The sequence below is a fragment of the Notolepis coatsorum genome (assembly GCF_963971535.1).
Source record: "Notolepis coatsorum genome assembly, chromosome: 5".
In the NCBI taxonomy this organism is placed as follows: Eukaryota; Metazoa; Chordata; class Actinopteri; order Aulopiformes; family Paralepididae; genus Notolepis; species Notolepis coatsorum.
Genome location: NC_140169.1, coordinates 125,796,558 through 125,819,043, shown reverse-complemented (window position 1 = coordinate 125,819,043; position 22,486 = coordinate 125,796,558). Strand labels below are relative to the sequence as shown.

The following is a 22,486-nucleotide window of genomic DNA, read 5'->3' as shown; positions in this document are numbered from 1 at the left end:
GATTGTGTCAGGAAGGATTCCAGAGACGAGGGATACACCATTTCCTCCTCTATCTTGACCCAAGCAGGTGCCTCCTCAGTCGAGTGATTCAATTTGGAGAGCTGGGAGAGCGAGAACGCATAGTGATACCAGTCTAGCTTAGGCAGGGATAAGCCGCCATTTTCCTTTGCTGCATACATTTTGGCCCGACCAAATAGTGGCCTTTTGCCCCCCCACAAATATACATTAATGACTTTGTCATACTGTTTGAGTAACTGAGTCGGGAGAGTCAGCGGCAGCATATATAGGATATAATTTAATTTGGGAGCCAATATAATTTTTACTAAGTTTATCTTCCCCAAGGAGGGACATATTCATCTTGGCCCAATTCTGGGTCAGAGCACTAACGTGTTCGATTATAGGGGCAATATTGGCTTGTACTATCTCTTTCAGACCTGGGATCAACTTTATTCCTAGGTATATCAACCCTGACGGCATCCACCTGTACTGCCATCCCCTCCTAATAGCAGGGGGACAGCACTTAGAGAGAGGCATTGCTTCTGATTTGCTCCAGTTGATTGTGTATCCAGAAATTTCGGAGAAGGACTCGATAACAGTTCCAATGACCCCAGCTGCTGTTTGGGGATTGCTGGACACCAATAAGATATCATCCGCATATAAAAATAGTTTATGTTCCACCTGTCCCGCTACTACCCCTTTGATGTCTTGATTAGTCCTTAGTGCGATAGCAAGTGGTTCAAGGAAAAGCGCGAACATTTGGGGAGAAAGCGGAGAGCCTTGTCCCCCGTCCTAGATTAAAGGGCGAGGATACGATCCTGTTAGTCAAGACAGAGGCCATCGGATTTGTGTACAACAGCTTTACCCAACCAGTAAACGATGGTCCAAATCCGAAGCGCTCTAGCGTGTGAAATAAGAATGCAAATTCCACCTTATCAAAGGCCTTTTCGGCGTCCAATGAGAAGGCCACTGTAGGCTCTACATCATTCCTAACCTTCCACATTATGTGTAGGAGTCTGCGAATATTATCAGCTGAGTTTCTCCCCTTCACAAAACCCACTTGGTCTGAGTGTACCAAACTTGGTAGTACATCTTCTATTCTATTCGCTAGTATTTTTGCCAATACTTTTTCTTCCAAATTGCTCAGTGATATAGGCCTATAGTTCCCACAGTATTGAGGGTATTTGCCCTTTTTCTGTAGTAACGTAATAGTGGCCGATCTCAGGCTAGTGGGCAAGCTCCCTTTTAACAGTGAATCTTGATATACTTTCAATAGTCTTGGAGAGATTATATCACTGAATTGTTTGTAGAAATCGGGAGTAAACCCATCGTCTCCTGGTGCTTTACCTAATTTAAGGCTGTTGATTGCCGCATGTATTTCCTTTATCGAGACCTCCCCCTCCATTGACTTTACTTGTTGTTTCGATAACAACGGTAATTCAATCTTGTTGAAGAACTTGTCCATTTTTACCTGATCCACCGCTGCCTGTGGGGTATATAAGTCCTGGTAAAAGCACCTGAAAACATTATTAATTTCCTTTTTGTCCGTAATAATTTTGTCATTCTTATTACGAATTGAGGATATAATGCTTTGATTTTGCATTTGTTTAACCCAATTTGCTAGTATTTTACCCGCTCTCTCCCCTTGTTCATAATATCTTTGGTTGGTCCTAAATAAAGCATATTCAGCCTTTTTTTGGTATATGTTGTTCAATTCATATTTGGATTTGTTCAAATTTCTCCACGTTTCTGGGTCTGGTCTCTGACTGTGCTGTTTCGAGAGTGCTTTAATTTCCTCGTCCAATGCTGTCATTTTTTGTTTCTCTGCCCTTTTTAGTATTGCACTGTATTGTATGAGTCGTCCTCTCATGTATGCTTTACATGTGTCCCACATTATGCCACTATCATCTATTGACCCTTCATTAAGTTCCCAGAATTCCTTAAATATAGTTCTAATGTATGCACATGACACTTCATCATTCAACATTAGGTTATTGAATCGCCATCTCCGAGACCGTTGCCCCTCCTCTATGGATGTGACTACCAAATCAACCGGAGCATGATCAGATATTACAATGTTCCCTATCCTACTATCTGCTATTTGTTCTACCAGTGCGCTAGAGATCAGGAAATAGTCAATTCTAGAGTATGAGGCATGTGGGTGAGAGTAAAACGTGTAGTCTCTTTCCTGTGGGTTCAGAACCCTCCAGATATCCACTAGACCCAATTCCTCTACCAGTACACCGACCGCAAGTCTCCCTGCGTTGTCAGCGGTCCTGGGTTGAGATGACTTGTCCAGCAAGGTGTTTCCAACCAGGTTGAAGTCCCCCCCTATGATTACGTTGCTATTCCCTATCTTCCTAATCACCTCACATACTTCATGAAAAAAGTCTGAGGACGACACGTTGGGCGCATATATATTAGCTAATGTAGTTCTCTGTCCCTCCAAATCAGCATCCAATATAACCCATCTCCCCTCATCATGTGAGAAATTGTTGTGCACCTTAATGTCTATGTTTTCTCTCACTAATATTGCCACCCCCCTCTTCCTAGAAGAGAACGTACTATAGAATATTTGTCCCACCCAATCCCTCTTAAGCTTGGCCGACTCTTCCTCATTCAGGTGTGATTCTTGAATTAGTGCAATATCCGTCTTTTTTTGTTTCAAGAACGTCAGTATTTTTTTTCACTTAATGGGATGATGACATCCGTCTATATTCCACGATACTATTTTAATCAGCCCCATATCCCTTGTAATGTATCTCCCCTGTGCACTCCTGCACATAGTGCTTCTATGTCTGGGGCGCTATATCCCATATTTCCATATCTAGGACCTGAGACTGTGATGATATACATACAACAGCATAGTATATGATGAAATAAAAAGGAACACATAAAAACATAAATACATTATATTATTTTATTATTACTCACCCGTGCACTTTGGTCCCCCTCGTCTAACAGAGGAGTGCATTTGGCACAAGGCAGGTTGCCCAAAACTGTGCCCCTACTATTTTGTATACCCTAATGTAACGTATGGTTCACACTGTAGTCTATATACAGTGTGATCAATTCAACTGAACTTGTCAAAATGGTGACGTTTTTTCTCTTCCAACAATTAACATTTGTATATCCCCTAGAGATACATATTGGTACATTGTAACTTCTATGTCATATCCATATTGGACTGTGGTTCATTTCGTCATCCCTTTTTTATCTATCCAGGATATATATATATTTGTTTTTTATACAAATTGGCACTTTGCGATGTTTGTTACTCTATGACGATGCCCCTGCGACTTATCTGTATCCATGTGCTTCTTGATCGTTATCTTAATTGACCGCCTCCGACTGTCCCCGTCTGAATCCCTGGGCCCTCATTCATCAATGTGTGCGTAGAACATGTTCTATTTCCACACGTAAGCACGGAATGTAGAACCAGTGTACGCACAGGGAAGTCGGGATTCATCACACGTGCGTACGCAGGCTCTACGCACACCTGTCATGATGAATATGACTTTGATCCTACGTTTGAGCTCGTGCACTGTTTTAAGTATTTGCATACCAGAAACGCCCCGATTAACCATATACGGTAATGGAATACACCCATGAAATGTGGAAAAATGGACTAAGCCGAGGGAAGCGTGTCATGAGACAGGCTGACAGACGTATACACTTACGTGATGTCGGATATGATATCTATTAACCATTGCTGCCTGGGCAGCGCAAACACTAATAAATACCGCGCTGGAATATGACTGCCTTTTCCCGTGTTGTTTGATTAATACCCAGGGATTAAAGTTATCCTCAATTTTATTCCAAATCGCGATGGATCTCCCGTCAATTTTCTACCTGCTGCATATGATTTCTAGAGGCATACTACAATCTATTTTGATGTCAGTATTGGGTAGCCTATATAAACAATAATACGAGAGCATATACAAGAACAATGAATCTCACTGCATGTATGATGTAGCCTGCCTTTCAATACATGAACTTGAATTCCATCATGTTTGTGTGCGGGACTCACAAGGCTGTTGTTACAATGGGTGGTACCGGTACAGTAATAATAACAGTCCACACAATATCACGCGATCCATGCCATAGCCTATGTTCTATTAGGACATGATCTGTGACGACAAATGTTCTAGAATGTTTGATTAAGATATCATACTCTGACAGCATGCCTATGATCAACAAAAACGCGAACTTGAATCCCATCATATACATAGTCTGTCCGCGTGAATATTTTAGGCAACCAACTTGTGTTTAGCGTTTCTCTGATTGGCCAATACGCCCATGTGACCATGGCAGCGCGAGAGAGCGGCAGCGCGGAAATAGGCTGTCTATTGCCTCGCGCTGCAGCGCGGAAATAGGCTGTCTATTGCCATTCTCTAAGTCAAACTCTAACCTTAACCAGCTCCTTAACAGCGCCTAAACTTAACCCTTCTAACCTTAAGCAACTCCGAAACAATGCCTAACCTTAACCAACTCCGAAACAATGCCTAAACTTAACCGGCGAAATGAATGCACGTTAAAAAATATTGCCATTCTCTAAGTCAAACTCTAACCTTAACCAGCTCCTTAACAGCGCCTAAACTTAACCCTTCTAACCTTAAGCAACTCCGAAACAATGCCTAACCTTAACCAACTCCGAAACAATGCCTAAACTTAACCGGCGAAATGAATGCACATTAAAAAATATTGCCATTCTCTAAGTCAAACTCTAACCTTAACCAGCTCCTTAACAGCGCCTAAACTTAACCCTTCTAACCTTAAGCAACTCCGAAACAATGCCTAACCTTAACCAACTCCGAAACAATGCTTAAAGTTATGCCTAAACTTAACGGCGAAAGAATGCGAATGCACGTTAAAAAAAAAATATATATATAAATTGAAGGGAATCGAACTAGCCAGCAACGAGCCGTAGGATCCACAGCCATGCAGCGTTGCCAATTGAGCTATTTCTGGATACTGAATAAGGGGCGGTTACTGGCATATAATGCTGCCGCGACGGAGCTCCGCGGCCGAGCTCCGCTCTGCCGCTACGCTCCGTGGCAGAGCAGCTCCGCTCTGCTGCTGCCGCGTCGCCGCGGGGGCGTGGCTAGACGCAAGTTGGGCGTGGTTAGACACAAGTTGGTTGCCTTTAATATTTAGGCAGTCTGTCCACTATCTGGTGTCATTGCAATGCGTTTTCTATTCTTTCTTATACAGTAAAAAGGGGGAAGAACACTATATTCATATGACTTGTATTCTGCTTACAGCTTCGAAATTCCACTTGTTTCGTTTAACGTAAAGCCTTTTAAATATAATCAAAACGTTCCCGTGTTTCTGCCGCTGCGGTCTGTGCGCAAAATAATAACGAGTTGAGCTTTATGATTTATGATGAATTGAAAATGGGGGACCCTGATGTAAACAAGACGAAAGTCTTTCTCTGGTCTGCATCCCCAATTAACAATTGTATGTACTGAGCTGTACTGTACTGTACCCATTCTGCAATCTGTTAATAAACTTTTCAATCAATCAATCAATCAAGCTACGCGGAGCGCAGTCAGTCAGTAGCCTACACCCCGTATATTCCGATAACGCTATATAAACCATGCTGCATTCATTCTGAGAGAAAGATCTATTATTCCAAATGCTATTTATAGGGTTTTGACCATAATTACACTACTGTTGCTATTTTACAATGAACTATAATGAATTACGCTCCGCCAGTGTTATTATGCACAGAAGCTCATTTCCTTGTTGTAATAATATATTCTACCACTGGGCGTCAGGTAAGTGTGCTCTGACCTGTGCGTAGACGTAAGCACGGAGTCAAGTTCAAGTTGAAATTGATGAATCCCACTCTTTGCTTAGAAATGATCGTACGCACAGGGTAAGCACAGATCTGTGCGTAGAACACGTTGATGAATGAGGGCCCTGGAGTTTCTCCCGGTACCCGTGCTGTTCATTGCCCTGCTGTGCGGGGCCTTCATTCTCCATCGCCTGTATGCCGCCTCCCGGTCCCCGTTTTCTTCCCACTGTCTGCCAGGTAGACAGCCGCAGTATCTCCTCTCGATCTGGGTCGGCAGTAGGGTTCACCACGGTGATCTTAAAGCCACGTCTTGCCATATCCGCCGTCGCCTCCGCCGCGTTCTGGTACAGGCAGGTGCCATCTTCGTAAAATACCCTAATTTTCGCAGGATACGGTGTCTGGAACTTGAGATTCCTCTCCTTCATCACTCTCTTGGCCTCGGCATATTCTCCTCGTTTCTTCAGTATTTCAGTGGGGAAATCATGATCGACAAAGAAACGTTCATTGTCACATGAGACGTTTTTCTTCTGCCACGTCCGGCGTATTATCTCTTCCTTCATTTTGTAGCTCCCAAACTTAACCACGATTGACCGTGGTTTCAGCTGCGGGCTGGTAGGCCTTGGGGCTAATGCCCGGTGTGCTCGTTCGATATGAAGGTCCATGTCACGAGGCAGGCCGAGTGCGTCCTTAAACAGGCCGTCTAGAAATCCATGCATGTCTTTTCCCTCTTTATCCTCTGGGATACCATATACTCGTAGGTTCTCCCTCCTCGCTCTGCCCTCCTGGTCGAGCAGTTTAGCCTCCGTGTCGGCCTGTCTTTGTATTAGCTTCTTGATCAAAACCGTCGCCGCATCAAGCACATCTTCATTTTCTCCGATTCTCCCCTCCGCCTCACCAAGTCTGTCGTTCATTTTGTTCATCTAATTTTTTATTTCCCGAAATTGACGCTCATTATCTCTTCTGAACTCTTTAAGCTCCCTGTAGATGTTCAACAGCGTGGCTTCTTGTTCAGATTCATCGTCGCCATCTTTTCCTCCCGTTGTATCGCCATTCTCTGCCATTCCGTCGTCTTTTCCAGTTGTAATTGTGTTCGCCCTACGTCTTGTGATAGCCCCTTCTTTCATCCCTATTAAATATATACCCTGGTGTTGTTAATAAATGTTTTCCGGGGCTATATCATTTTGCTGTCGGGGAGCTCGTGAGTTAAGCTGCCATTTTCTTCCGCGGTCAAACCGGAAGTCATTCCTTTTCTCTCTTTTTTTTTTTAAACTTTGACCAGTCACCTGGTTCTTTTTAGCGTTTATCGCTTTTTCTTCGCATTCATACTTGGTCAAGTTCGACCGACAGATGCAGGCTGAAAGGGTTCAGATGGGGGGGAAAGACACTCTGGGAAAGGCACGGCTGCCGTCCGGGATTCGAACGCGCTCAGCCCCAGATCCGCGCGAGCGCGGTTGTCCACGGCGCTGAAATAGCACTCGCGGTACGTGGTGAGCTACTGGAGCTCCCCATTCCTTTTCTCTCTTATAATCATAGACTGTATCTGTTAGTGGTCTCCACACTGGTGGGGGGGGGGGGGTGCAGATATAGAGGAGAGGAAGGAGAAGAGAAGGGAAGAGGTGGACAAGATAACCTTTTCAGAGCTCTTTTTGTTTCATTGGTCGATGTCGTGAGTCATCGGGAGCGATGTCTCCTTGTCACAAAGGTTCAAAATAACACAAAGGCGGAGCAAGAGGTTCGTGCTCTCGCTTAGAACTTCCAGTGAAAGCGTCCCACGCACACAGTGACTTCCCCCCAAACAGGCTACTCACCCTCTGCCAAAATGACCTCTCTCTCGTGGTCATCTTTGTGATCAAAGGCCACTCACTGTGTGGCCTTGTGTTGTGAGTGAGTGAGTGAGTGAGTGAGTGAGTGAGTGAGTGAGTGAGTGAGTGAGTGAGTGAGTGAGTGAGTGAGTGAGTGAGTGAGTGAGTGAGTGAGTGAGTGAGTGAGTGAGTGTGTGTGTGTGTGTGTGTGTTGTGAGTGTGTGTGTGTGTGTGTGTTTGATTGATTGATTGATTGATTGAAAACTTTATTAACAGATTGCAGAATGGGTACAATTACAGTACAGCTCAATACTAACAACTGCTAAGAGGATGCAGACCAGAAAAATCCTTTCGTCTTGTTTACATAAGGGTCCTCCATTTTCAATTAATCAAGTGTGTGTGTGTGTGTGTGTGTGTGTGTGTGTGTGTGTGTGTGTGTGTGTGTGTGTGTGTGTGTGTGTGTGTGTGTGTGTGTGTGTGTGTGTGTGTGTGTGTGTGTGTGTGTGTGTGTGTGTGTGTGTGTGTGCGTGCGTGCATGCGTGCGTGTGTGTGTGTCTTGTGAGTGTGTGCATGTTGTGAGTGTGTGCGTGTGTGTGTGTGTGTGTGTGTGTCTTGTGAGTGTGTGTGTGTTGTGAGTGTGTGTGTTGTTCTTATCCCATGATAAGAATAAAGGCCGGAAACAATATTTCTGACGGCCATGTGATCTGTTTATGTCTTCTAAGTGTTCTCAGAAATAAGCTAGTTTTTCCAGACATATGTACGCCGGTGAACGACCACCTGCTGTGACAGACCAGCAATAACATCCTGATACCTCTCCAACGTTTTTTCAGGCAATGTACTGTAACTTAGCGGGTGGGTCACAGGGTACTGTAAGTTAGCGGGTCACAGGGTACTGTAACTTAGCGGGTGGGTCAGAGGGTACTGTAACTTAGCGGGTGGGTCACAGGGTACTGTAAGTTAGCGGGTCACAGGGTACTGTAAGTTAGCGGGTCACAGGGTACTGTAACTTAGCGGGTGGGTCACAGGGTACTGTAACTTAGCGGGTGGGTCACAGGGTACTGTAACTTAGCGGGTGGGTCACAGGGTACTGTAACTTAGCGGGTGGGTCACAGGGTACTGTAACTTAGCGGGTGGGTCACAGGGTACTGTGACTTAGCGGGTGGGTCACAGGGTACTGTAACTTAGCGGGTGGGTCACAGGGTCCCGTTAGAACGTGGATTGTTTTATATTCTTGCGCCGAACCAGATTCTGATATATGCCTGTGTCCCTACACATTGGCGAATGAAGTGATTCTGACTATATGTTTTTCAACATTTTTAGGCAATGTGAGTTAGGGGAGTTAGGGTTAGGGGAGTTAGAGTTAGGGGAGTTAGAGTTAGGGGAGTTAGGGTTAGGGGAGCTAGGGGTAGGGGAGTTAGAGTTAGGGGAGCTAGGGGTAGGGGAGTTAGGGTTAGGGGAGTTAGGGGAGTTAGAGTTAGGGGAGCTAGGGGTAGGGGAGTTAGGGTTAGGGGAGTTAGGGTTAGGGGAGTTAGGGGAGTTAGAGTTAGGGGAGTAGTGTTAGGGGAGTTAGAGTTAGGGGAGTTAGGGTTAGGGGAGTTAGAGTTAGGGGAGTAGTGTTAGGGGAGTTAGAGTTAGGGGAGTTAGGGTTAGGGGAGTTAGGGGAGTTAGAGTTAGGGGAGTAGTGTTAGGGGAGTTAGAGTTAGGGGAGTTAGAGTTAGGGGAGTTAGGGTTAGGGGAGTTAGAGTTAGGGGAGTTAGGGTTAGGGGAGTTAGAGTTAGGGGAGTTAGAGTTAGGGAAGTTAGAGTTAGGGGAGCTAGGGGTAGGGAAGTTAGAGTTAGAACGGAGTTAGGGGTAGGGGAGTTAGAGTTAGAACGGAGTTAGGGGTAGGGGAGTTAGAGTTAGGGGAGTAGTGTTAGGGGAGTTAGAGTTAGGGGAGTAGTGTTAGGGGAGTTAGAGTTAGGGGAGTTAGAGTTAGGGGAGTAGTGTTAGGGGAGTTAGAGTTAGGGGAGTAGTGTTAGGGGAGTTAGAGTTAGGGGAGTAGTGTTAGGGGAGTTAGAGTTAGGGGAGTTAGGGTTAGGGGAGTTAGAGTTAGGGGAGTTAGAGTTAGGGGAGTCATGGTTAGGGGAGTTAGAGTTAGGGGAGTTAGGGTTAGGGGAGTTAGAGTTAGGGGAGTTAGAGTTAGGGGAGTAGTGTTAGGGGAGTTAGAGTTAGGGGAGTTAGGGTTAGGGGAGTTAGAGTTAGGGGAGTTAGAGTTAGGGGAGTAGTGTTAGGGGAGTTAGAGTTAGGGGAGTCATGGTTAGGGGAGTAGTGTTAGGGGAGTTAGAGTTAGGGGAGTAGTGTTAGGGGAGTTAGAGTTAGGGGAGTTAGAGTTAGGGGAGTAGTGTTAGGGGAGTTAGAGTTAGGGGAGTAGTGTTAGGGGAGTTAGAGTTAGGGGAGTTAGAGTTAGGGGAGTAGTGTTAGGGGAGTTAGAGTTAGGGGAGTTAGGGTTAGGGGAGTAGTGTTAGGGGAGTTAGAGTTAGGGGAGTCATGGTTAGGGGAGTTAGAGTTAGGAGAGTTAGAGTTAGGGGAGCTAGGGTTAGGGGAGTTAGAGTTAGGGGAGTTAGAGTTAGGGGAGTTAGAGTTAGGGGAGCTAGGGTTAGGGGAGTTAGAGTTAGGGGAGTTAGAGTTAGGGGAGTTAGAGTTAGGGGAGTTAGAGTTAGGGGAGTCATGGTTAGGGGAGTTAGAGTTAGGGGAGTAGTGTTAGGGGAGTTAGAGTTAGGGGAGTTAGAGTTAGGGGAGTAGAGTTAGGGGAGTAGAGTTAGGGGAGTCATGGTTAGGGGAGTAGTGTTAGGGGAGTCATGGTTAGGGGAGTAGTGTTAGGGGAGTAGTGTTAGGGGAGTTAGAGTTAGGGGAGTTAGGGTTAGGGGAGTTAGAGTTAGGGGAGTTAGAGTTAGGGGAGTAGAGTTAGGGGAGTAGAGTTAGGGGAGTCATGGTTAGGGGAGTTAGAGTTAGGAGAGTTAGAGTTAGGGGGTCATGGTTAGGGGAGTAGTGTTAGGGGAGTTAGAGTTAGGAGAGTTAGAGTTAGGGGAGTAGAGTTAGGGGAGTAGAGTTAGGGGAGTAGAGTTAGGGGAGTCATGGTTAGGGGAGTAGTGTTAGGGGAGTCATGGTTAGGGGAGTAGTGTTAGGGGAGTAGTGTTAGGGGAGTTAGAGTTAGGGGAGTTAGAGTTAGGGGAGTAGAGTTAGGGGAGTCATGGTTAGGGGAGTTAGAGTTAGGAGAGTTAGAGTTAGGGGGTCATGGTTAGGGGAGTAGTGTTAGGGGAGTTAGAGTTAGGAGAGTTAGAGTTAGGGGGTCATGGTTAGGGGAGTAGTGTTAGGGGAGTAGTGTTAGGGGAGTTAGAGTTAGGGGAGTTAGAGTTAGGGGAGTTAGAGTTAGGGGAGTTAGAGTTAGGGGAGTTAGAGTTAGGGGAGTTAGAGTTAGGGGGTCATGATTAGGGCGTTAGAGTTAGGGGATGGGTCATTGTTTTCTCTTCCGACAAATAAGACCACTATGTACAGTATGTAGAGCCCACCCTGGTATAATATACACTCTATCAATAATATCACTATGTGTGTATGTACAGCCCACCCTGGTATAATATGCTCTATCAATAATATCACTATGTACAGTATGTAGTACAGTCCACCCTGGTATACAGATTCTATCCTAAGTCAACCCCAGCTAACTTAAGTGTACTCTGTACAAATATACAATAATTCATACAAAATCTTAGTATATCCTCGTATAAATAAACAGATTAAACAGATTATCAAAAATATATAAATGTGCGTATACAAATATAATTGAAGACGTGAATGAATGAATGATATGCAAGTCCCTGCGCCAGAGTTCATGCACATACCTCAGGATGTCCTATGTTTTCCCTGTCCTATTTGCTGTTGACATACTAAGTGTTGTTCCTGATCAGTCCTTCCGTTTCCCTGGATGTGTCTTCCTGCTTCTCTGTCCAGCCTCCCTATAACTGGGAGCAAAAGTCCTGTGACTTTAGTGGACTATGACACGTGTCTTTAGTTGTGGACAGCTCTAATGACTATGTTAGAGCATATCTGGGTCTAGGACAGAGTTTAGTGCTCTGAGTTCAAAGGTCACATCCATCTTCATAACCTTATTATGCCAGAGAGCGTTTCAGGAATAGATTGCTTTATATAACCTTATACATAGCTTCATGTGGAATTGTAACCGTCCCATAAGCATGGAGAGTTAGCAAAGAAAGACCTTAAGTCAACTCTACTGTTTGTTTTTTTGACAACCATAATTCATAGTGTTTGATGGTGATCACCTTTATGGAGGGTTCTACTTTAGGAGCAAACATAAGGCAAATCAAACCCATCAGATATCAAATCCTGCCTGACCTTGATGACCTCCTCCTTTAGCGTTACCTGCACTTTTCATAGACCTCACCCACCTTAACCCTAACCTTTAAATCTAACCCTAACCTCAACTAGAGATGAGAAAAATATGTTTTTGTTACCGCTACTTCCTGCAAAACCATGCCAAATGTTCAACAACCCTATCGGCTCCAACCTACCTATTTGCACTGTGTAACAGTATGCAAATGTTATGCTATTGTCTTCTGTTTTAACGTTTTACTCTCTCTCTCTCTCTCTCTCTCTCTCTCTCTCTCTCTCTCTCTCTCTCTCTCTCTCTCTCTCTCTCTCTCTCTCTCTCTCTCTCTGTCTCTCTCTCTGTCTCTCGCTCTCTCTCTCTATCTCTCTCGCTCTCTCTCGCTCTCTCTCTCTCTATCTCTCTCCCTGCAGCCTTGGTGGGCTCTCTCTCCATGGGGATGATCTTCTTCTGCTCTCCCATCGTCAGTGTGTTCACAGACATCCTGGGCTGCAGAGTGACAGCAGTGGGCGGGGCCGCCGTGGCCCTGGTGGGCCTCCTGGCCAGCTCCTTTGTCAAGTAAGGATTGATTGATTGATTGATTGATTGATTGATTGATTGATTGATTGATTGAAAAACTTTATTAACAGATTGCAGAATGGGTACAGTACAGTACAGCTCAATACATACAATTGTTAAGGGGATATATTGAAATTCTTTATTGGGAAAACCACATTGAGATACAGTATCTCATTTTCGAGAGGGTCCCACATTTTGTGCAATGTAATTCAGAATCAGAACACATAACACACAACAAAAAAATTAAATAAAGGACACGTACAAAAACACAACAGAACATGTACACATTATAAGAGGATATGTCTCATTATAAGAGGATAAGAGGATATGTCTCAATCTCCATCATAATAGGCCCACTCCACGGCAGTCACATGACGGTGCCACCGCAGGGCAAACAAATATGCTTTACCCCGCGATGACACCGCCAGGCAGCCGCCACGAGAAAGGCCCAACAAAACATTCAAAGGGTTAGTAGAATACAGGATGTAATAGATATTGTAGGAGAAGGCCAGTCTAAGGTTTGATACATAGTACAATGGTGTGTTTTGAATGGACAGTCAAGAACAAATCTGCATAGTCTATTGTAAGCCACATTTAGAGGTGATAAGTGGGTTTTGGAGGCAGCTTGATAGACAACATCAGCATAGTCCATTAATGGCAAAATAAGTTGTTGTGCAAGTTTCTTTCTAACAGTGAAGGAAAAACAATGTCTAGCTCTATAAAGGACTCCAATGCTGCAATTCATTTTAATAACAGTAGAGGTAATATGGAAATTGAATGAGAGTTTGGGGTCAAGCCATACTCCCAAATACTTGATGCGTTCAGCTTTTTGCAGAGGTGTATTATCTCGGCACATAAAATAATGCATGCCTTAGATTCGGTTGCCTTCAGTTTTTTCCGAGTACCAAAAATCATAAAGTGTGATTTGGTTTTGTTTAGTATTAGTTTATTTTCAGCAAGCCATTTCTGTAGTGTCTTAAAGTCAGATTGTAAGGCTGATTGAATCTGCTACATTCTTTTTGGATGTATACAACACTGTATCGTCTGCATAAAGATGAACGCTGCAATCAGAACAAACAGAAGGTATATTATTTATAAATATTGAAAAAAGAAGTGGACCAAGTAAAGGGTTGAACCTTGCGGCACACCACGTTCTTGGACCATTGTATCCGATTGGAACCCTTGGATGACAACACATTGTTTTCTATTATGAAGGTATGTGTTGAACCAGAGTAATGCATTGCGTGATAGGCCAACAGAGTGAAGTTTATCTAGAAGTAGGTGGTGGTCAACTAAGTCGAAAGCTTTGCTCAGATCGATAGAAATTGCACCAGTTAATTTACCATCGTTAGTTGCAGAGAAGATGTCATTCGTGAGCTTTAATAGAGCTGTTGATGTTGAGAATTTTGACCTAAAACCAGATTGATAAGGTGATAAAATATTGTACTTGTCAAGAGATTTAGAGAGCTGATTATATATCAATTTCTCAAACACTTTGGCAATAGAACAAATAATTGCGATTGGTCTATAATTATTTATTTCATCTCCACCTTTATGCAACAGGGTTTATTATTGTTGTTTATTGTTTAAAAGGATCCCCATTAGCTGTCACCTAAGTGGCGAGCTAGTCTTCCTGGGGTCCACACAGAAAGACAACAGAAAACACAAAACATAACAACATGAGATACATATGACAATCACAATTAACAATGATAATCTAAAAACAGTAAAACATTGTAGACATCATTAGAATCAGAATATTTTGCTCACATATTTAAGTAGTGCATTCTCAGGTGGTATTTGAAAGACACTTTACTATTCAATTTACTTATGTTCAGTGGGCAGTTATTCCAATGATTGATGGCACGATAAACAACAGTCCTCTTTAAAGCATTTGATTTTGGACATGGTAACATAATCTGTCCATCATCAGCTGACCTAGTAAAATAAGAATGAACCTGACTGCATCTGACAATTTGTTTGTATAAGAAAACAGGTTGAGATGAAAAGACAGTGTTCCTGAAAAATTTAACTGTGTTGAAAACCAGCCTATTCTCTACTGTTAACCATGAGAGTTGCCGGTGCATAGTGATGGTGTTTGTTCTCATGGAACAATGTAAAACTAACCTTGCAGCTCTGTTCTGGGCAGTTTGCAATTTTTTTAGTTGACCCTTGGATGCAGAGGACCATACTGGTGCACAATAATCTAGGTGACATAAAATTAAAGATTTCGCCACCTGTCCCACAATATATGTAGGGACATAAGAAAGACATTTCCTCACAATGGAGATACCACTCCCCATCTTCTTCACTATGGTATCAATGTGTTCTGCCCACGACAGCTGGCTATCAATTATTATGCCCAGTAATTTTACTTTATTTACCTGTTCTATGGGTTCGTCAGACACGTTCAAACTCATTTTTGGTATTGATGACAATTTATGACTCGAACCCAAGATAATTGATTTGGTTTTTGAGATGTTTAGTACCAACTTATTCCGTTTTATCCAATCAAACACCATATTTAACTCAGCTGATAAAACATTGTCCAGTTCACTGACAGTTTTTGCAGCATAGTACAATGTGGAATCATCAGCATACAGGGGTAATACGAGAGCACTTCCATATGTCAGGCATTTCGAATGTGGACAGTGACATATTAAACAGATCACATAATGGGTACATTAGAATATGGAATGCAAATTTGAGGAATTTAGATTCTAAACCATATAATCCAGGACCACCACTTACTTTTAGGCTATTGATGGCATCAAAGACTTCAAAAGGTAAAATTTTCCTGAAAGAGAAGCTATGATCAGGAGGCCTATTACTGAAGAGATCAGACACGGGATCGAGTGATGATGCAGCAGTGAAAAATGTTGGATAAATGTTGATCTCGTATAATAGTATTCACTTTTATCTGGTCAATAATATTATTTTTGGATACACCAGTTAAAGTTTTAATCTTATTCCAAAATTGCTTGGGATTTTTGAAATCACAAGCTAAGGATTCTTTAAAATAATTGGATTTGGCATTTCTGACCATAGTCTTGCTAACATTTCTCAGCCGTTTATACTCCTCCCAGACAGCTGGGTCCTTTTCTTTTCGGAATCTGGCCCAGACTCGATCCCTATGCCTGAAGCTGCTTATAAGATCCGGTGTTATCCATGGAAGATGACTTCCCTTAACTTTAACAGATTTTAGTGGAGCATGCCTATCCAACACTTCAGACAATTCTGAGTAAAATAAATCCCAAGAGTCATGAACATTTGGTATTAATTGATACCTATCCCAGTTGATTGAGATTAGGTCATTGATAAATTGATCCACATTCATTTTCTTATGTTGCCTGATTTGAATCACTTTGGGTGGTGCTTTAGGTAGTCTAATTTATAATAGAATGATCACTAAGGCAATCTGACAAAACCCCTGCTTTTAAAAATCTGTTGGGATGAGAGACTAGGATCCAGTCAAGCAAAGATTCACTGGTAGCTGTGACTCGGGTAGGCATATCAATTAACTGGGTTAGGTTTAAATTAAGAAATATATTTGTACCTTTGGTTAGTGATGTAGCTAGCCAGTTCTTATTGAATCACCAAGAACTATAAGTTCATTATTACATGAGATAGAATTTAAAGTAGCTTTAATAGAATTAAATGATTCTGCAGGTGCTGAAGGAGGTCTATAAATATTTCCAATAGTTATGTATTTATTCTTATGCAGGGTGACTTTGACAAAAATGCATTCAAAGTCTAGAGGCCCAACTTCAGGGATGATTAATTCAGAGACCAAGCTAGATAAGACACATAAGTGGCAACTCCACCACATTTATTAAGGGATCTGTTTGTTCATTTGTTATTTTATCGTTAAGCCAGGTCTCGGATAATGTAATTATGCTTGGCCTGTGTTGAAAAACCCATGCCTTAAGTAAATCCATTTTAACAGACTTCTGATATTCTGATGAACTATTTTTAGACCTTTAACACCATCCATTGGATGCAGACCAGATAAAGACTTTTGTCTTGTTTACATCAGGGTCCCCCATTTTCAATTAATCATAACATATATGACATACACGACATACAGATAGACAGTACTGCTACATCTATACATTTATGACATACCAGATTTGCAAATACAGTACTGTTTGTGATACAAAAAGAGTCTAGAAAAGAGAGTGTATACATTTGACGTAGAAACTGTACATTGGAGGAGGTTGGGTAGGTGGGGTGGGGGTGGGGGGGGGGGGGCTGTACATTGGAGGTGGTTGGGTGGGTGGGGTGGGGGGGTTGGGTAGGAGGGGTGGGTGGGGGACACTGTACAACTGTACAAGCAAAACTGTACATTGGAATATTGACGAAACCATACTTGGTCATTTACTGTACATTGGAGGGGGTTGGGTTAGGACATTTACATGGGCCAGTTTCAAATTGCAGTCTCCCGTAGGTGTTCTTTGAGAGTGGTTTTGAAAGTGGGTATTGATTCACATTCCTTTACAGCTTTGGGTAGGGCGTTCCACATTGATGTGGCATAATTGCATCTGCTCTGTCTTCCTTCTCTATCCTGGGTTCTTCTAATAGCGCTGTGAGGGCAGATGAGTCACACAGGCACCGTTATTAGGCAATGATAATAATTAATTTGGGAACGGATATCAGGAAAAGTATTTTGATAGAATGTAGGCTCCCCCCCTTTGCCTAACCGTAACCCTGTCTGACAGGGACTAGCTTACTGTAACTGATTTACCCCATAATGCGATTTTTTTAAACCTTCTGGATTCTCCATCCTGGGCTGTTTCTTTTATAAATCAAATCAAATCAAATGTATTTGTAAAGCCCGCAATCACAAGTTAATGTCCCCATGGGCCGGACAAGTCTCCTTTAAACAAGTCAAGAAGAAACATCACAATAAATCAAGAACAAAAAACGCATCATGAAATCCAAATACGACAAAAGAACATTTTATAATCCTTGACGGGGGACTTACATATTGTTCCGGGGTTCTGCTGACATGATATGATTCCCTTTTATACAATACTAGAATTCCTCATTCATGTCATTTATGTAACAACCTCACACTGTAAAACAGGTAACGTCAGCCAAGATACATCAATTATAAAGTCACAGTCCCTGATAGCCCCGGTAGGAGCTAGACTGAAGACTGAAGACACTGTGAGGTGTCTTAAACGACCTGATTACAGCTGCTGATGCAGGAAACTCATCCCTACTATTACTCCTTGACCTCTCAGCCGCCTTTGACACGGTAGACCACCACATCCTTATAGCTCGCCTCGAGCATTACGTAGGCCTTAGGGGCCCCGTCTTAGACTGGTTCCGGTCCTACCTGAGTAATAGGACCTTCTCTGTCCAACTCTGTGATCTCACTTCCTCTGTGGCCCCCCTCACCTGCGGGGTGCCCCAGGGCTCGATATTGGGTCCCACTCTCTTCCTCCTATACATACTCCCCCTAGGCCAGATCTTGGCAAAACACAATATCTCATTCCACTGCTTCGCCGATGACGTGCAGGTTTACCTCCCCTTAAAGCCCACCCAAGGGAAGACATCAATAGAACTACTGCTTGACTGCCTGGCAGAAATCAAGTGCTGGATGTCCGAAAACTCCCTGACATTGAACGAAGGGAAAACCGAGGTCATTGTTTTTAATAGTGCCCCCCCGCCCCCCCCTCATTGACGCACTTGGTCCCCTGGGCCCAAACCTCTCCACCTCTGTCAGGAACCTCGGGGTCATCTTCGACAGTAATTTTTAATTCGATAGACAGGTCAGCGCCGTAGTGAAAAACAGCTTTTACCACCTTAGACTCCTGGCGAAGACAAAGGCATACCTCTCCCAAAGTAACCTGGAGACGGTGATACATGCCTTTGTCACCACCCGCCTCGACTACTGCAATGCTCTGTACACGGCCATCGACAAGTCCCTCCTCCGCCGCCTACAACTGGTGCAGAACGCAGCCGCGCGCCTCCTCACCAAAACAAGAAAACACGAACACATCAGCCCAGTTTTGGCCTCGCTCCACTGGCTGCCTATTAGCTTCAGGATCGATTTTAAATTAGCACTAAATGTTTTTAAATCATTAAATGGCACAGCTCCCTCCTATCTGTCCGAGCTCCTGCACCGCCACACCCCCCACCGATCCCTCAGATCAGCTGACCAGATGCTATTGGTGGTACCCAGAACCAGGCTCAAGACTAGGGGAGACAGAGCTTTCTCCACCGCAGCGCCTAGACTGTGGAACAGCCTCCCCCTCAGCGTACGGACTGCCCAGACCGTACAGGCTTTTAAATCACTCTTGAAAACCTACCTGTTCTCCTTGGCCTTCCCCCCTACTTAACCACCACTAGACCCCTGGCCCCTCTATCCTCTTTGTTTTACTGTGTCCTACCAGTTTTTATTACTTTCATTGCTTTATTATGTTTTTAATCCTATATCTTGCACCATATTGTTTTGTTTTTGTTGCTTTCATTGCTTTGCTATGTTTTTTTTTCTTTCTTTTAATCTTATACCTTGCCTCACACTAATTTGTTTTTATCAACTTGCTTGTGAAGCACTTTGGTGTCAGCTGCCGCTGCCTGGAAATGTGCTATACAAATAAAACTGACTTGACTTGACTGAAGGTGCTTCTGTAGAACAGTGGTTCTCAAAGTGGGTTTTGGGGGACGCCCAGGGGGGCCACTACGACGATTTCATTTAATGAGGAATGTTTCACTATTATATGATTTGTTATTTTCACTTGGGAAGTTAGCCCAATGAGAGAATGTGTAAGAATGACTATTCTGATGATATCTCCCCACCACCATTATAGACAGTTGTGAAATTGTGGACTAAAAGTTTAAAACCATATGTAACAATAGACAACAGTACACAACAGTAGACAAAAAGATTGTGGAGAGGAGAGCAGAGCCGTGGCCGTGGTGATAAACAACAGTATAACCCGTGGCTTCGCCCCATCACAGGTCCCTCGGCCCCCTGTACTTCACCTACGGCATCGTGTTCGCCTGCGGCTGCTCCTTCGCCTACCAGCCCAGCCTGGTGATCCTCGGCCACTACTTCAAGAAGCGCCTGGGCCTGGTGAACGGCATCGTGACGGCCGGCAGCAGCGTGTTCACCATCACGCTGCCCTTCCTGCTCACCACCCTGCTGCACCGCGTGGGCCTCCAGAACACCATGCGTGTCCTCAGCATCTTCATGTTCGTGCTCATGCTGGCCGGGTTCACCTACACGCCCCTGCGGCCCAACAAGCCACGCAACTCCCGCACGGGGAGGCGCTGCCCGCCCATCGGTGAGATCTTCAACTTCAACATCTGGAGGTCCCTGGGATACCGCATCTGGGTGTTCGGCATACCCGCCGCCCTCTACGGTTACTTTGTGCCTTACGTTCACCTGGTGAGTCGGCGGGGGGCGTTCTAGAGGAATGTGTTTGTGTTTGTTTTACGTGCTTGTCGGATGTCAGGTGATTCATTGACATCCTGGCTTGTTTATGTGGCAGGGTGTTGTTTACGAGCGTTGCTCCTCATCCCTGGGCCGAAGGTTACTGGGATATTATATGATAACGTGTCTTGGAGAGAGAGAGAGAGAGAGAGTAGAGGTCCTACAGTATGACTCTCGGCCTCCGGACAGAGGGAATCCATCCTACGATTTCCCAGTATTCTAATCCTGTGTTTTGGACGTGTTCTATGTGAGAAGGGGAGGAATAGGCATGTAAAAATAAATGGAACTGTCGACCTGTGCGCTTCATCAACACAGATATGAAAATATATTAGTGACACAGGAGTTATATTAGTGTGAAAGGTGAGACGATGAGAAGGCTGTGTAGAGCTTCAGGGCTACATTGTGCATGCGTGCGTGTGTGTATGATGTATTACTGTTATTACCACAGACAGTGTGTGTATGATGTATTACTGTTATTACCACAGACAGTGTGTGTATGATGTATTACTGTTATTACCACAGACAGTGTGTGTATGATGTATTACTGTTATTACCACAGACAGTGTGTGTATGATGTATATATTACTGTTATTACCACAGACAGTGTGTGTATGATGTATTACTGTTATTACCACAGACAGTGTGTGTATGATGTATTACTGTTATTACCACAGACAGTGTGTGTATGATGTATATATTACTGTTATTACCACAGACAGTGTGTGTATGATGTATATATTACTGTTATTATCACAGACAGTGTGTGTATGATGTATTACTGTTATTACCACAGACAGTGTGTGTATGATGTATTACTGTTATTACCACAGACAGTGTGTGTATGATGTATATATTACTGTTATTACCACAGACAGTGTGTGTATGATGTATATATTACTGTTATTACCACAGACAGTGTGTGTATGATGTATTACTGTTATTACCACAGACAGTGTGTGTATGATGTATATATTACCGGTATTACCACAGACAGTGTGTGTATGATGTATATATTACTGTATTACCACAGACAGTGTGTGTATGATGTATATATTACTGTTATTACCACATACAGTGTGTGTATGATGTATATATTACTGGTATTACCACAGACAGTGTGTGTATGATGTATATATTACTGTTATTACCACATACAGTGTGTGTATGATGTATATATTACTGTTATTACCACAGACAGTGTGTGTATGATGTATATATTACTGTTATTACCACAGACAGTGTGTGTATGCTGTATATATTACTGTTATTACCACAGACAGTGTGTGTATGATGTATATATTACTGTTATTACCACAGACAGTGTGTGTATGATGTATATATTACTGTTATTACCACAGACAGTGTGTGTATGATGTATATATTACTGGTATTACCACAGACAGTGTGTGTATGATGTATATATTACTGTTATTACCACAGACAATGTGTGTATGATGTATTACTGTTATTACCACAGACAGTGTGTGTATGATGTATATATTACTGTTATTACCACAGACAGTGTGTGTATGATGTATATATTACTGTTATTACCACAGACAGTGTGTGTATGATGTATATATTACTGTTATTACCACAGACAGTGTGTGTATGATGTATATATTACTGTTATTACCACAGACAGTGTGTGTATGATGTATATATTACTGTTATTACCACAGACAGTGTGTGTATGATGTATATATTACTGTATTACCACAGACAGTGTGTGTATGATGTATATATTACTGTTATTACCACAGACAGTGTGTGTATGATGTATATATTACTGTTATTACCACAGACAGTGTGTGTATGATGTATATATTACTGTTATTACCACAGACAGTGTGTCTATGATGTATATATTACTGTATTACCACAGACAGTGTGTGTATGATGTATATATTACTGTTATTACCACAGACAGTGTGTGTATGATGTATATATTACTGTATTACCACAGACAGTGTGTGTATGATGTATATATTACTGTTATTACCACAGACAGTGTGTGTATGATGTATTACTGTTATTACCACAGACAGTGTGTGTATGATGTATATATTACTGGTATTACCACAGACAGTGTGTGTATGATGTATATATTACTGTATTACCACAGACAGTGTGTGTATGATGTATATATTACTGTTATTACCACAGACAGTGTGTGTATGATGTATATATTACTGGTATTACCACAGACAGTGTGTGTATGATGTATATATTACTGTATTACCACAGACAGTGTGTGTATGATGTATATATTACTGTTATTACCACAGACAGTGTGTGTATGATGTATATATTACTGGTATTACCACAGACAGTGTGTGTATGATGTATATATTACTGTTATTACCACAGACAGTGTGTGTATGATGTATATATTACTGTTATTACCACAGACAGTGTGTGTATGATGTATATATTACTGTTATTACCACAGACAGTGTGTGTATGATGTATATATTACTGTTATTACCACAGACAGTGTGTGT

General features: G+C 42.9%; 1 protein-coding gene across 1 annotated transcript in view; it reads left to right on the top strand.

The window, feature by feature from the left end:
• slc16a10 (solute carrier family 16 member 10) overlaps positions 1–22,486 on the top strand; it is a 102,235-nt gene that overhangs the window by 55,388 nt on the left and 24,361 nt on the right. The window contains exons 2-3 of the mRNA XM_084313818.1: positions 12,394–12,538; positions 19,508–19,937. Coding sequence (XP_084169944.1) covers positions 12,394–12,538; positions 19,508–19,937 — 575 coding nt within the window. The remainder of the gene's footprint in view (positions 1–12,393; positions 12,539–19,507; positions 19,938–22,486) is intronic.